The following is a 16,763-nucleotide window of genomic DNA, read 5'->3' as shown; positions in this document are numbered from 1 at the left end:
AATTAATATTAATGTCATGAAGAAAGAAGCCTGCGTTAACATGTTCATTCATTTATATATACATTAGGGTTGATGCAAAAGTTAGTAGCGTTTTTTCGCTGTGACAAAAGTGTTTTGAGATGAATAGAAGACAGAAATTAAGCAGTAATATATTCTTCTACATTGTTTATGATTCTGCCAACACTGAGGTAGTTTTTCGATTCTGCCTCTTAAATCTGCTGCTCTGGAGTTAAAGAAGTCGTCAAGCCAAGCTTGTAAAGCTTCTTCATTCTCAAAGGAGTTTCCTTGAAGATTGTTGGATAAGGAACGAAAAAGATGGAAATCTGAGGGCGAAGATCGAGAGAATATGGGGATGTGGAATCACCTCCCAACCAAGCTCTTGGGTAGCTCCTTTCGTCATGTTAGCGGAGTTGGCGCGTGCATTATCGTGTTGCAACAGCACTTGATGCAGTCTTCGCTGTCGTTTTTCTTCAATTGCGGCCGCAAGGCGTCTGAGTTGTTGGTAATAAATGTCAGTAGCTATAGTTACATTCCTGGGAAGCAGTTCGTAGTAGACGCCTACTTTATCCCACCAAACGCATAACATCTTCTGTGGATGGACACTGACTTTTGTACGGGATGTTGTGTGTTGAAACTACAGAACCATTTCCTTGCAGTGCTTCCTCCGATGACATTCTCCCCGTACATGGGACAAATGTTTCGAGCCGTCTCCGCTACCTTTGCTCCTCTATTAAACTCAGAAGAATATGTCGGAAGTGTTCATTTTTTTTCCACTTGACACTCCATCTTCATTAGTTCACAAATAACACAAACTTTCTTCACATCCGCAAAATTTAAGGCGTATTCACAAGCACAACACTCCAAATAACAAATGACGAATGTCAAACGATAAACAATTTCCTAACAATGCAACGAATAAAAAACGCTACGAACTTACGCATCAACACACACACACACACACACACACACACACAAAAGCGTGATTCACAAATATCGTGAACTCATTCCTGATATATTTTTTAAGGAAAAAAGTCTGCATATACTGTACATGGTCCAATTTTGAATGGTTTCAGAAGTAATCACGGTTCTTGCTTCCCTTTATAACATATTCTTGTGAACGTAGCTCGAGCGTTTGGAATGATACTGTACCGTAAATAACTCACACTGCTTTGAATAATAGAAAGAGTATTCCATAAAAATTTACAACGAACTGCGAATTATCCATTGTAGACAATTTTGTTCGATTTATTACTAAGTTATACAACGTACCACGTTGACGCGCACAGTTCACTCTCGGGCGACTGCGTGCATTGCTGTACAGATGTTTCATTATATTTCTGCCAATCAATGACCATTAAATTTCAGTGACTTATCTTATTCGTGTGTGTCGGCGTATTAAAAAGCATCACAACGTTTTGCATCTTTTCCTGAGATTTAATACAGTTTTGTCTGGTGAGTAATAATGTGAATGTACTTTAATACATTTGTGACACCTCCAGTACCATTTCCCTATATATTTAAATCACCATACCTTCATAATTTTCACGTTCATGTTTAACTTACAGAAGCGTGTATCTTAATCAATTTTAAAAATATGTCATGGCTTTATGTGATTTTTTTTTTCATTAGAATTATATCAGAAATAATTTCCTAGAGTATTGCACAATCTTCTTGTGTGTATACACGACTTTTATGATTGGTGTTGGGTTTCAAATATTCGATTTAGAGATTTTCATAAAATACCTACTTATTATTAGCATCCGGAAAAAGTGGGTTTTAGAATACAGTGTGTGTGTATGTGTGTGTGTGTGTGTGTGTGTGTGTGTGCGCGCGCGCGCTAGCGTGCATGTGTGCGTCTTTTTCTCTGAACCATTGCGGGCTTGCTCGCGTTGAATTTCTTAGCCTATCAGACAAGTGTGAACATGAAATATAACAATTTTACTATGAAAAAGAACACCTTATGTATTTATTATTGCAACTTACCTAAGAAGCCCGGTATTGCCCCAAGTGGCATAACGAAGAGACTTACTAGTAGATCCGCTATGGCGAGTGATAGGAGAAAATAATTGGTGACATTTTGAAGTCGTCGATCCAGACAAACAGCTAGACACACAAGAATGTTGCCCACACCTCCAGCCACTATAAAAACTAACACGAAGAGGAAAGTCCATTCGTGGTGATGAGACATCCAGTTCATTCCGTCGCCTATTGCTACGGAAGACGTGGCCTCGATCTCCGTCGTGGGCTCCGTATTCGTCAACACACTGTGCAAGGAACACTTCAGATATTCCTGCAGAATCGCGGACTTATTCCACTCACTCTCCTCCCATAGAGATAATTCCTCCTCGGTATGAGACACCTTCTCGGTTCCCATTGCCGAAACGATGTCTTCATGTCCCACATCAACACTTTTAGCATCACTACAGTCCATTAATATATCTACCAAGCCACCTACTTTACACGAAATTGATTTGATAACACTGGGAAGCCTCGCCCAGATGAAGCTGCCGCTTTCGTCGTCATCCTCGCCCCAGAGTCGCAGCGTCATGTTCAGCATGTTGGGAGAGTCGACGGCACAGTGGACGCACCTCGCGGATGAGCACAGGAAGTATTGGTAGTCACCGAATTCTTCTTGAGTACAGTCCAACATCGCGGCCTTGCTGCTGTTGATGTACAAGTCGGGACAAGATGGGATAAAAGACGTGTTAACGCCCGAGGACACCATCTGACACATGAACTGTGTCACCCACCCGCCACTGACGCTCGTATTTCTAGCCATCACTTAATTTTATTACAAAATCTTGTGTACTCTTTTATTACGGATTTCGACGGTAACATGTTTTCTTTTTATTTTTTATTTTTAACACATGCTTTAGTAACTGTAAAGCATTCTTGTATTCATCTTTACAATCAAAGGATCTCGAAGCACTTCGCAGCACCACAGTACGGAATAACGGCACTCTTGTGTCGAAGAATAAAACACTCTTATGAAACTCACACGTCTTGTTTCGGCTTCCATAAATAAAGTCGTTTGAGCGCTTTGTGAAAACCTGTCCAACCTTTGAGTTTACATAGCGTTTTATGAAGATAACAATCGCTTAGTTCAATTGTATGTATCTATGGTGAAAATAAATTACGGAATTAATGTTAACAGTTCACTAATATAAGTTTCCAATTTTTGTGACACGATTTATAATCAAATTATTTCGAGAATTGTGTGAAGTATGCTATACAAGAAACTCACAGGTAGCACAGTAGCGGTAACAACCTGCAGCGCGGCCTCGTTCCTGTTTCTCTTTTCGTAATACCCTCTACTAATTGGAAAGCAACCTGCTACAGAGCTACTCAAGAGTACTTTTATTCGCCTATCACAAGAAAAATATCCGTAAAGAGAAATTTGATTTTATTCTTGTACAAAGTAATTGTATTTGAAACATAATTACTTTACGTTAATTTTCCAAGTTCCAAAAAACAAACACACACAACATACATATACGCATATATATGTATATAATATATTCGTTCTTTGCAGTTACCGATAACCCATATAATCAGTGTAATGTAACTGGATAATCGAAAATGTCTTTCTTTTTTTTTTTTTTTTTTTTAATGTTCGCGGTTAAAAACACAAGTGTCGTTAATCTTTCTTGAAGTTCTTGGTAACTAATACAATATGTAGTATACTGTAGTATAATCGAAAAAAAAAATTCTTTGATGTCTTTATAATCAAGTCAGCCAATTTATTTATTAATGCTGAAATAATTTCCGTTTCTCGTGATTAACGATATCCAAGGCAATCGAATAAATTTTTACAATAACGAACTATCGGGACATTGACATGACAAGAGGCTTTGTTAAGAAAAAAAATGCCGCTTTTTGTTCTATTCACGATTAAATTAATTTCTGTTACGTAAACTTATTGGCATTGATGTGTCTGCAACTCATCCACCGCGTGCCGCCGACACGTACATTTCTCCGCGGGCAACTATTCCCTCGTGCGTGAAGCAAGGCACTGCCGGCTGCACTCTGCCTACTCTATGACGCCATCCGTCCTGCGCACGCGTACTCAATAGTGCCATTATTCACCATTTCTTAACGCTCACCACAGTACTAGTATCTATCATATCGCTCATACTTACAAAATTATCCATTTTTATCTGCTCAGTAAATGATTAGATTTAATTCTTTGGATTACATTTAGTACCGGTAACTAATTTCTTACAGCCTTGCAAACTGCCGACCAGCCTATCATAATATTCGTTCATTTATATTTTAACACTACATGTATCAGTCTGCCTAATTTAGTCTAATATTTTCACAAAATACTTTTATATATTTATTACAATATTTCTGTTAACCATGTATTTCATCCGTCTAGTCTTTTAAATACATAGGCCTATGTTTCACCTTTAATTTATCTAATGCAGTGGTAATAGTGGTACTGATTATTTTTGCTGATGTACCCTCAAACTGGATTACAGTTATATAACAAATAACAAAAACTATATTTATGTTGTATGCAAAATAGATTATTATAATTATTATACATACAGTAATTATTGATATAATAATAACAGTAGGCGTAATGAATTATGTAAAATGTCATTGAAGCAGGGAAAAACAAGAGTTTATATTGTAAAAGAAAATATGTACACTGCAATATTTATCAACTTACTTACGAATGGCTTTTAAGGAACCCGCAGGTTCATTGCCGCCCTCACATAAGCCCACCATCGGTCCTTATCCTGAGTAGTCTCTATCATCACATCCCACCTCCCTCAAATCCATTTTGATATTATCCTCCCATCTACGTCTCGGCCTTCCCAAAGGTCTTTTTCCCTCCGGTCTCCCAACTAACACTCTATATGCATTTCTGGATTCGCCCGTACGTGCTACATGCCCTGCCCATCTCAGACGTCTGATTTAATGTTCCTAATTATCAACTAGTATTATAGAATAAATGTCATCATTTTTTACATACCCAGTCAGTGAGAGGGATGGGCTTGTTTCTTTGAAGCTAGAACTCTATGCTTGGACGAATGTTGGCGAGTGAAAGAATTCATGGGATTCCTGTGCTTGGTTTTTATTATCAGCGCTGAAAAACCTTGTTCACACAAGTATGTTGACGGGAATGGGGTAAATTTTGAAATCTCAGTGTTACTCGTTTCTTGGAATTCTTTGCGTGCTGAAGTCCAAAAGTCGCTAATTGATATCTTTTGAAAGGTTATTGCAACGAACTGTCTGTAGACATTTCAAATAAATATTGTTTCAGTTTGAATGGAAGTTCAGAGGAAGTGAGTGTTCTGGTGTGGTAAGGATTGTCACCTATTCGTGTGTTTTGTTTTCCTTCTGAAGGTGTGGAAAGTATTTCAGATGACAATATTTCATATAAAAATTCACCAAGGTTGTTCAAATAAAACTTTGATTTCAAACACAGTATCACTAATAGCTAATTCGTTTTCTTAAATGAGTTCATGGAGAGTTTGAAATACTGCAAAATTCCAATTTTCAAGACCTTTCACCCAAAATACAATATTTCACGTCCTGTCGCTTTTACCTACTGTATATGTTCATCAAACCCCTGTAATTGGAGATTAAGCTTGCTGAATATGTCTGCCAAGTAAGCAAATTGACAAAGTCAATCATCACTTTTGAAATATTTCACCACATCATAATTCATTTATGAAAGAAACCACATTACTGCTTGTCGTAATTCAAAGAGGCGGCTCAGTATTCGTTTCGTGACGAACATCGTACCTCAGTATGCAATAGCAGGTAAGCGTATTTGTGTGTGTTTATCTATCTATCTATCTATCTATCTATCTATCTATCTATCTATCTATCTATCTATCTATCTATCTATCTATCTATCTATCTATCTATCTATCTATCTATCTATCTATCTATCTATCTATCTATCTATCTATCTATCTATCTATCTATCCATCCATCCATCCATCCATCCATCCATCCATCCATTCATCCATCCATCTATCTGTCTATGTCTGTCTCTATCTCTGTTTTCCGTCTAGTCTGTCTGTCTCTCTAGTCTACCTATCCATCTTTTCAACGACTCTTTGCAATTTGTAAGGCACAGCTTAAACAGTACTCCGTATAATTAATTACCTTACCTCTTTTGTGTCCACCAGAATCCTCGGAATTTCGGTTGAGGTGCGATCGGTGACCAAGTTATGAGTAGGTTAGATGCAGCAGTTCGAATTTTTATAAATCGGAATTCTGTTTGGAATAATCGGGACACCTCCATTTCAATTGTAATTTTTACCCATTATTTATATCTTTTTTTCCCCCCCGATTATGAGTGCTTGGTTTTCAAGTCAATCTTTCGTCACGTCTTACATGAAAACAAACAAGGTTTCTGATCTCCCCTGTCGCTTGCAATGAAATTGGACGAATAAATAATCCATTTCCAGGGAATAGGAATCCTTAATTCAATGTAGCTGTTAGAGCTGGGTCTAATATATTTCTAGACAGCAGTTCCAGAAACTTCAGGCACATGTCTTAAAAATTGACTATTGAATCATGTTATACGGTAGCGTGTGAAAAGTAGTCTATTTTAACAGTCAAGTGTTTGCATCGATTGTAATTTATTTGCTACCAGATGTCACAGCCGGTCAAGAAACGGTTGGAACAACGCCAGGCCTACTGTTTGTGGTGAGGAAACGTACACAAATTAAATTGCATTAACAACTATTTTATTGATAACCATAACTTCTTAACACATGTTTTATGAAATTGCTATATTAATGCTGCAGTTGTGGCATTTGCTTATAGAAATTCCTTGTGTGGAAACACTACTGGCAACACTCTTTCTAGAATTTACGGAAAATAAATTAGTGTTTGAAAAATCGTCTGAATGAGTAGAGAGAAACCTTTTCGCTTTACTTGCTTGAACATTCTTTATCTTGTTCAATTCTGTAATCTGTTATGCGATATATCACATTGCTTCCTTGATTTTGTTGGTGATAATTCAATAGTTACTCTCCCTGCAGCCATTCTTTTATTTTTTCCGGTTCATTTTCAAAACTACGTTTTTCTTTTTCGAAGCGCACCCACAATGTTCATTTCATACATTTATTACCAGTTTGCATTCAGTTCCACTATTAAATATCAGTCAATAAGACATCTGTGTAAAGAATTAGTCAAACAATATATTACATTATATTATTTCCTCTATTACATTAGTGAACGTTTTCGCCTTACAGCATCTTCAGACTATAAGTACAATAACTAAATCATCATAATTTTGTATTAAAATATTACATTATTCCACATACATCTTACAATACAATTTTAAGTGAATAGTTTCTGAATCCGGATTCAACCTTAATATGTAATATAGTGATTTGTTTCATAAGTGACTATTGCAAAACTGTACAGTGACCTATTTAAGTGTGTATTTTGATGTACATCATATTTATAAAGCATCTTTAATCTGTGGTTTTAATATTTTGACGTTTACATCATATTTCTAAAAGCATATTTAATCTGTGTTTTAGTATTTTGACGTACTATATCATATTTCTAAGAACATCTTTAATCTTAAATAAGTACAAATGTAATCAGAGTTTGCACTTAAAAATATATGCTACTTGTATGCCCTGTACACTGTTTCATAAACATTGGTTATGTAAAAGAGAAGTGTTGTTAATTTTGTATAAATGCATCCCATATAAAGGGATAGTTCCTCTTACATTAACGTAATCAGACTTTCTGTAAAAAAAGATATGCTACCTGTAACTCCATACAAAGTTTCGTAAAAATCTGTTATATAGAAGTGAAGTTACTACTTCTGTTTAAAACCATCCCCGATAAAAAGGTAGTTCCTCTTATACAAACGTAATCAATGTTTTTACACATAAATTAGCCTATGCTATCTGTAACACATGCATAAACTCTAATATAAATATGTTATAAGAGGAGAAATATTACTACTTTTGTATAAAGTCACCTCTATGAAGGGATAGTTTCTCTTACATAAACATAATCAGAGTTTCTACACAAAAAATGTATGTTAGCTGTACCTCAAATACAGTTTTTCATAAAAATCCGCTAGAATGGAGAGAAGTTACTAATTTTGTTTAAAACCACCTAACTACTCCTGGTTGAATGTTAGAGAAGGCTGTATGGCCTTAATTCTCCCAGATTAAATAAAGCCACTATTATTATTATTATTATTATTATTATTATTATTATTGAGGACTAGTTCCTTTTACACAAACGTAATTAGAGTTTGTACAGAAAAAATATGTGTATTTTCTTTTGTGTTGTTTTGTAATCAAATTTTGTATCTCATGTATATTATTGAAACCTGATTGAGTGGAAGAGAAGGCCTCATGGCCTTAACTCTGCCAGGCAAAATAAACCTACTACTACTACTACTACTACTACTACTACTACTACTACTACTACTACTACTACTACTACTACTACTACTACTACTACTACTACTACTGCTACTGCTACTTACGTGTGGTTCTGAAACTAAGTGAGAATTTGTGTCCGCGTTTTTGTTTCTTCTGTTTTATATTCTATTAAAATATAGTTTTATTTTTATTATATGTTCTCAAATGAATTGCCATTATCAAGAGTCAGAAAGTAATAATTAATAGATTTTTTAACACAATTTACTTAATATTAATGAAAATACATATATGCGGGATGTCAACTCCATGTATTGTCCACTGGCCCATCTTTCAAACAAAACTGGGTTATTGCATATCTTACTATAAAGGAAATTAATATTGAACTACTGTAAATAAATCAAAAGACATTATCTAGTATTATTTTAAATAGATCAGAAAGAAACATAAACCTATTTTATTTTTGCAAACCCATTAAACTGTATCCATGGAGGCAAGGTCACCTCCATGGAATTGCATTGCAGGTTCAATGAAAACTCACTAGTAGGCAACACAAGCGTGGACATGTGCTTGGCTGAAGCATGAGTCTTCTGCTTTGTCTGAGGATCTTTGTAATAGAAGGTAACGAATTATTTATTCTTGTTTTTAAAAAAAAATACGTAGGGAAAACAAGGCGTACTTTTATTGAATGTCACCTCCATGTTTTCAATAACTTTAATTTAGTAGTTTTATTTGAAATTTCTTCATAACTAAGTTTTATTTCATGTATTTTTCTGTCTTTATTTAAAATCTCATGGTTAGGTTATTTATAAGTTAGAAATATTGGAGGGAAGTAAGTTTGTCACATTCATGGAGTCCACACCTGTGGAGTAACGGTCAGCGCGTCTGGCCGCGAAAGCAGGTGGCCCGGGTTCGAATCCCGGTCGGGGCAAGTTATCTGGTTGAGGTTTTTTCCGGAGTTTTCCCTCAACCCAATACGAGCAAATGCTGGGTAACTTTCGGTGCTGGATCCCGGACTCATTTCACCGGCATTATCACCTTCATTTCATTCAGACGCTAAATAACCTAGATGTTGATACAGCGTCGTAAAATAACCCAATAAAATTAAAATTAAACATTCATGGAAGTCACCTCCATGGATATCAGAGTTCCGTGGATGTGACACTGATGCCATGGAGGTGACGAAGATACTACTTGAGCTGAGACACGCTGTATGAAGAATAATAATTTTACCGGCATAAAAGTATGTATTCCAGAGTTCAGACCACCTCTTCAATAATATAAACCCTTTTCTGTTTACTTTAAATAAGTAATAAAATAGGTCCATGCTACTGAATTTAAGGAACACTTGTTTGTTTGTCATGTGTAAATCTGAATGTCTTCAGATCTGAAATAAATCTTATTAAATCTGTATTTAATTTGGTTGCTCACAAAATAAATGTTGGTAACTTTCAAATTTCAGTTTGACTGTGTTCTTTATTCTGATAATTTAGGTGAAATATACTTTTTTTTCATTTCTTATAGTGACTTTTCACTGCCGGATACTTTATTCAATAATTCTCTATCTATATTACTACACTTGATTAAATCCAATCAAATAAACGCAATTCAATGTGACTATTGTTAATGTTCTTATTTAAGCCGTGTAATAGAAATTGAGGCATGAGGTTGTGTGAATTGTGTCTCTTTTTTATCTCTTTTTGTATTTCACAGATAAAATGCCACGAATATTAAAAGAGAAGTTCAAATCTTTGACACGTGAGTCTAACTGAAGGGGCTAATAAAGATAGGCCAGGAAGGAAATCACAATACAATGAAATATCAAATGAAGATCAGGCCTACCAGTTCTTAATACTTAATTATGCTCAAAATCTGACAGGTGCAATAAATACAATCATTTTCCTCAGCGATAGCCCCATCACTCAATATCATAGCAATAAAATGCTTTATTTCAAGCTTATTTATCTTAACAGATTTTGCAAGAAAGGACTTGTTTGGAATTATACTGAGAATGGTCATGGAAAAGGGCTCCTGATGGCATTGGTGGAGTATTGAAAAGGACAGCAAACAGGATAGTAGGAGAAGGCACTGATCACCTCCATGGAAGCTGCTGACACCTCCATGCCTTTTAAAAAATTAAAATTTTGTTTTCGAAGAAATTATTTCTCTCTTGAGTTCAACAGAATGCTTTTTCTAATTTCATATAAATAAAGAAATTGATGTATATTAGTATCAAATATGAATGAGGTCTCGCCCACCTCATTATATTTTGCTCGACTAGTATGACTAGTCAGTTTGTATGTATATTAGGTTTGCAGAAGTAGGATTGAGTGTTTTTTCTCCGAAAAATTCATACGTGAATTTCCACTTAATTTCAGAACCACCCTTATAAGGTCTGTGCAAAGTTTCGTAACAGTTCGTTAGAATGCAGAGAGATTATTAATTCTGTCCACCTAGATTTGTGTTTTTACACACTGTGCAACGTGGCGATAACTTACAAGCAGAATCATACAAATATCACAATATTATTGTTTGCGTGTTACTTACATTCCGGTGATGATTAGTCTAAAAAGTGACTTTTGTCGAAAATTATTTAATGAAAACTGAACTTCTGTATTTTTATGTGAGTATTTGAGAATATGTATTTACATGAAATGTCAAAATACTTATTTTTATGTGAAATAAAATTTAAAATAGAGTGGCTCGGGGGAAGGTGCCCCACTTTATCTTAGATTGAAAATTTAAGATACTGTTCTTTTAGTTTTGAATTTCATATTGAATATCAAAATCTGGAAGGTATTTTGAAACTATATTTTTGGTACAAAACAGAAAACATTAAGTATTTTGTTTTTAGATACAGGTTTTCTTCTTACCTGCTATATAGTCATCTTTCCCCGATAGTCGGGTGAGATGGCAAATACAATTAAAACAGTTACTGATATATGCATTTTACCTGAACTTTGATATATATATATATATATATATATATATATATATATATATATATATATATATATAACAAAAATGACTTAATCTGAAGCTCATTGACACTTTCTCGTTTATCACTACTTAGCAACACAGTCATTGCACATATTTTATTGCCGTGTGCAAGACTCTTGAAATCACTTCTTGCACACAATGAATTCAATCCAATACATTTTTTGTCATCATTCTTTATTAGGTGGCGTTTAAGGGTACAGTAAGGAATCCTGTATCCTTGCGATATTCTGAAACAGTTCATACCCCCTGTTCTAACATGTTCTATCGCAAGTTGAAGGCTGTTCTCAATCCATTTACTTCTGTAAGAGAGCTTTACGTTATTTTTATGCATTCCCTGCAAGAAAACAAAAAATAAATCTCTTGCAACAATTTGTCATCTTACTCCGAAAAAAATTGAGCATCTTCCCCAAGTATCGGGGAAAGATGCATAGTGCTATGACGCAACCTAAGATGACGAAACAAGGTCGTTGGTTGTTAAGAATACAAACTTTAGAACCTTTATTACAATATCCATTACAAATGTTTGACAGTTATTACGAATTCATCGATGTATTAAAATTGTAACATACCTTGGCAATTATTTTATAACAGAAATATCAGCTGTTTTCTTGCTTTTCTTCTTGTCACAACAAGAACACGTGGCAAAATGAGTTAGCTTCCACTCTACAGACATTCAACTGTCTCAATGATCATGAAGACATGCGCGTGACGCTCTCTCTTGGAAGAATGTGAAACTACAAAGAAATAAGCATCTTCCCCCGATAGTCATCCCCCGATTCACTCTATATAGCCTACTCAGGTGACCTTGTCTGAAACTTAAAACTCAGTTTCTAATTTAATGCGAATGAAATATTTATTTCCTGAGAAACCTAGCCCTACTCATAAGTGACACCTTTAATGTATCACTCAGGCAAGCCAGGAGATACTGGGGTATGGTGGCCAGTGTCTTTCCCCCTCCATTGCATATATTATATCGCTGACTATTAACATATTCCACTATCAGACTTAAGATATATACTGACAATTTGTTCCTGCTTTGACGCATATCAAGTGAGATGTATTCCTTGTAATGAAATAAATAAATATAACTATTTATAAACTAAAATTGAGTTTTAGCGGCGAGCAACGGGTATATCCAGAAAAATAAAATTATGAATAGTTACGTAATTAGAGAATTGAATAAGGTTGACTATTACACTCATCTTACATTCATTCACAAATGGGCTGTAAGAATACGTTGAATTTGAACCAGTCAAAGCCGTATAGAATTATCGCATACAAACTATCGCACCTAACCGCAGTATTTTTATTTTCGTGGATTCAGTAGTACGCCTAACCAACATCCTGATGACGTAGACTATATATCAGATTGGCCATTCCCATGTTATGAAATGACAGTGTCCTAAAAGAGAACAAACACCAGGATCTCCACTATCGAAAATGAATTTTTTGGTAACGACCGCTAGATGGAAGTACTGCTACAAGTTATTACTCCATGCAGTTCCATCAGTGTTATAACGTGACTTCTTTTGCAGTCGCTAGATGGCAGTATAGTTAAATTGATACCTCTTTCTCCCATTGACCGTTTATTCCCTTGCTGCTATTATGCTACATGCCGTTTAAACTTCATGTATGAACTTCACCTCTCTTTTCTATGAGATTCTCAAAAACTGTTTTTTTTTTTTTGTTTTTTTTTGTTGTTGTTTTTTTTTTTACAATATGGGGTTGTTGATCATACGATTAATCCCCAAATAGAAGGGCTAAGGGCTCTTCTGTTTATTATGTAGGCCTAAGAGCGGTCCTAGATATCGTATTAGTCTAAAGGCAGTTTCCCTCAACCAACGCTACCAGGGTAGGATTTGCTGGCATTATGTACGTGGTTTTACTGAATGTACCCTCCTCGACATCAGTCGATCCCTTAAGATAATTTTATCAGCCATTCACTCCTTTATTCGGGCTTGGGACTGGTACTATGATAAGGCCTACCTCAAAATTACTTATTACAACCAACTATGTCAATACTTTTTGCATTATCGTTGCTTTTTTTTACGTTTTGGTTGACTGAGCTTTGTTACATAATGCGTTTATGTTGATGTTGTGTATTTGCGGCAACATTTATAATAATGGGCAGTGTACTACATTTTGGTGCAGTTTTCCTAGTGCACTTATAGTAAATACTTTTGCGTTCGATGTACTGTATGTAATATATTGATTTTCTTTCAAAACGAAATGGAAAGAGTGAATATTTCTAACGTCACTTGTTATACATCTGAACATGACATCATCCGAAATTACGATTGACGAACTATGTGGTTTATAAGTTAATTATGAAAGTTAATTAGTTAAGTAAGCAGATATTGAGTCATTAATGGCAAGGCTCTGTAATGCACGATGAAAGGAAACCATGTCCCTTGAAGTATCCACGGAGACGTGTGTTGCAGACGAGCTACTTGTGAACATGTCCTATTAGGAAGGTCAAATCGCCCGTATCCTTGTCGTAAACATGCACAAAAACCGTATTGCGGAAATAGAGAAGTGATATGTCTTAGCCACACCTCATTATCTGAAATAATACAGAGAATAATTAAGAGTATCATTTAAAAAACAGTGTCCAGAAAAACTAATTTTTCAAGAAAAGAATGGAGAGTAAGAGAACGTGATCTCAGAAATCTGCAACAGTAAAAAGAGACTTAATTGCGTTTTGAAACGCACATCAATATTAAAATTTTGCATCTAGATTACAAAACTTTTAACACTGTATCACTTCGGAATATGTATGATAAGACTTTCTTGTGTTAAATTCTAACGTAACAAAATTACAAAACACCTCTACATATGCAGAACATATCAAAAATGCTGACCACACCCACAGAGACATCAACACTGACAAGGAAATACTACACATCCAACCAAAAAGCCAGAAACCAAACCCACTAGAACAATATGAAATACTGTATACAGACACACGAAAACACACCCCAATGAAATTCTCAACACACAACTCAATTTCAGAACACACACACTCTTTGATTCTACATTATACCATACGAACACACCCTCACAGGAAACAAAACAAAAGGCACCAAGACCAACAACGACCAGTTCTGAGGATGACCTATAAATAGGTCGAAACATGTAAACAAGGTACGTTAGAATTTAACACAAGAAAGACTTATCATACATATTCCGAATTAAAATTTTATTTTGGATTTATGAACATTTCTTGAGACATTGGAATATATGATTTCAGAATTCGTAGTCGTTCTTTTTCATCAAGGCAATTGGGGAGCAAACTTTTAAAAGAGACTTTGTCCAATCAAAGCAATTGGTGAGCAAACTTTTAAAAGAGACTTTCTTCACAAAATAAAAAATTGACTACAACTTTGTTTTCCCATTAGAAAAATCATCTGCACATTTCAGTACAATCAAAGCGATTAAAAAATGTATATCCCATGTATAACGCAATGTAAAAATTGAGTTTTTTTTTTTTTTTCAAAAATAACTTATGTCCACAAACTGAATACAATCAAACACGACCCTGTCACTTCCAGCAAATCACAGCCGGGTTACCCTGGAAACCAGTGTTCCAAAATGCATTGCATGTGCTCCATTGGAGCTGACTCATGCATTATGGTGAGGTGGTATATTTTCAGTATTCAAGTAAATTGTTGTTTAGTCAACTGTTCGAAGACAAGTTTGAACCTCATGATTTACCAAATAAGGAATCACTCATGAGGCCATTAAGCCAGGAGATAATCAGGTAGGGTGGCCAGTTCCTTTCCCCCTTCGTTGCCTAGTAACATATTACACTAATCACACGTCAGATGTACACAACCAATATTGTTCTTCCTCTGACACAGTATATCGTCAAGTGAGGTGTACTGTTACATCCTTATTCCGGGGAGGTCTTCAATTTTCATGGAATCTGATTGCACTGTGAGTGGAGGGGATGCTAATCAAGAGACCTTAAAGAAAGGTGAGCGTTTGAATGGAAGAGAAGTTAATGAAATAAGGAAATACAATATGATACATCTGTTGAACATAGAAGTTGAGAGAAAACAGAATATGTAAGGAAAATTCTAGTCAAACGCTTTGGTGAAAAAATGTTACGTTTATTTAACGACGTTAGCAACTGCCGAGGTTATATCAGCGTCGCCGATGTGCCCGAATTTTGTCCCGCAGGAGTTCTTTTACGTGCCAGTAAATCTTCTGACATGAGCCTGTCGCATTTAAGCACACTTAAATGCCATCGATCTGGCCCGGGATCGAACCCGCAACCTTGGCCATAAAAGGCCAGCGCTATACCAACTGCGCCAACCAGGCCGACCGCTTTGGTGAGAATTGGCACAACGAGATAGATCTGCAGTGGTATAAAATCTCTTCATTTATCCTCTTTTTAAAGTTTCAGATGAAGAGGGAAATCCAATGTGTGATGTTTAGAAGACGATTGTGGTTTTCAAGTTAAAAAGGCCTGTGAAGGAATATTTGATCAGTATAGTTTAATGTTTTCTTGAGATGAAATTTTGTTTGTTCCTTTTTGTAAGTCTTCTTTGACTTAGGTCAAGTTGGTTTCAAAACTACTTCATAAAATAATTGCAATAATATTTTGGCATGTACGGTACCTCCAATCGAAAGGTACTAGTATGTCCAGCATTGTGACAAACAATACCAACAATATTCAGTCTGTTCAATCATAAGTAATTCTGTCCAAACATTTATATTATATGTATACAATGACAATTGAAGGGTTCAGAGCCATAGTGGACCAAGCGCCATTTATTAAAAACGGAGAAAGCAAGGGTTACAGTTACGTGAATACCATAGTTTAATGAAGATTGACATATCATTTAGTTTTAATGTGTATACTTTATATTACTTGCTATATGTTTCCATTGAATTATGGTAATATCCTCATTTTAATCCTTGTTTTCTACGGTTTTAGTAAATGGCTCTTGGCTCACCATGGTTCTGAACCCTTCAATTGAATTTGATTTGAATACTTAGTTTTACTACATTCTGAACAGATTGATATTCATTAATTAAGTAGCCAGTACACAATTGTGACACTACTGGGAAGATAATAAAATGCATTTATTGTTCATATCCTAAAATTCGATTTGAAGAACAAAGTCTCTTTTGAATATTTGCTCCTCAATTGCAATCCTTACTAACACATACATCAGCGCCACCGTTTAGATTATTATACATTTTCATCAATAGCAGTTACATCTTTTCCAGCCTTTCTTCATCAAGACAGTTACATAACTCCCTAACAAACATCATCATACCACATACCAATACTATCATCATAATCATTATCATCATCATTACCTTCATTTAATTCTTCAGCATTTATATGAATTAAACTTAAAATACTACAGT

The 16,763-nt window shown here is 35.3% G+C and overlaps 2 protein-coding genes across 4 annotated transcripts in view; one reads left to right on the top strand and one right to left on the bottom strand.

Annotated features, from left to right (window-relative positions):
- The window catches only part of 5-HT2A (5-hydroxytryptamine receptor 2A), a 148,253-nt gene extending 144,259 nt beyond the window's left edge, over positions 1-3,994 (bottom strand). The window contains exons 1-2 of one of the 2 annotated variants that reach the window (XM_069845778.1): positions 3,245-3,994; positions 1,984-3,117 (exon numbers count right to left, since the gene is read on the bottom strand). In XM_069845778.1, the coding sequence (XP_069701879.1) occupies positions 1,984-2,779 (796 nt within the window). In that variant the 5' untranslated portion in view covers positions 2,780-3,117; positions 3,245-3,994. Of the gene's footprint in view, positions 1-1,983 lie in introns of both variants that reach the window. The other variant, XM_069845777.1, reaches the window with a different exon arrangement.
- Positions 1-16,763, top strand: part of LOC138713592 (26S proteasome non-ATPase regulatory subunit 1-like) — a 222,741-nt gene that overhangs the window by 125,060 nt on the left and 80,918 nt on the right. The gene's annotated exons all lie outside the window — the stretch shown is intronic.

Source organism: Periplaneta americana, chromosome 14 (assembly GCF_040183065.1).
Source record: "Periplaneta americana isolate PAMFEO1 chromosome 14, P.americana_PAMFEO1_priV1, whole genome shotgun sequence".
Classification (NCBI taxonomy): domain Eukaryota; kingdom Metazoa; phylum Arthropoda; class Insecta; order Blattodea; family Blattidae; genus Periplaneta; species Periplaneta americana.
This window is presented reverse-complemented; position numbering and strand designations above follow the sequence as displayed.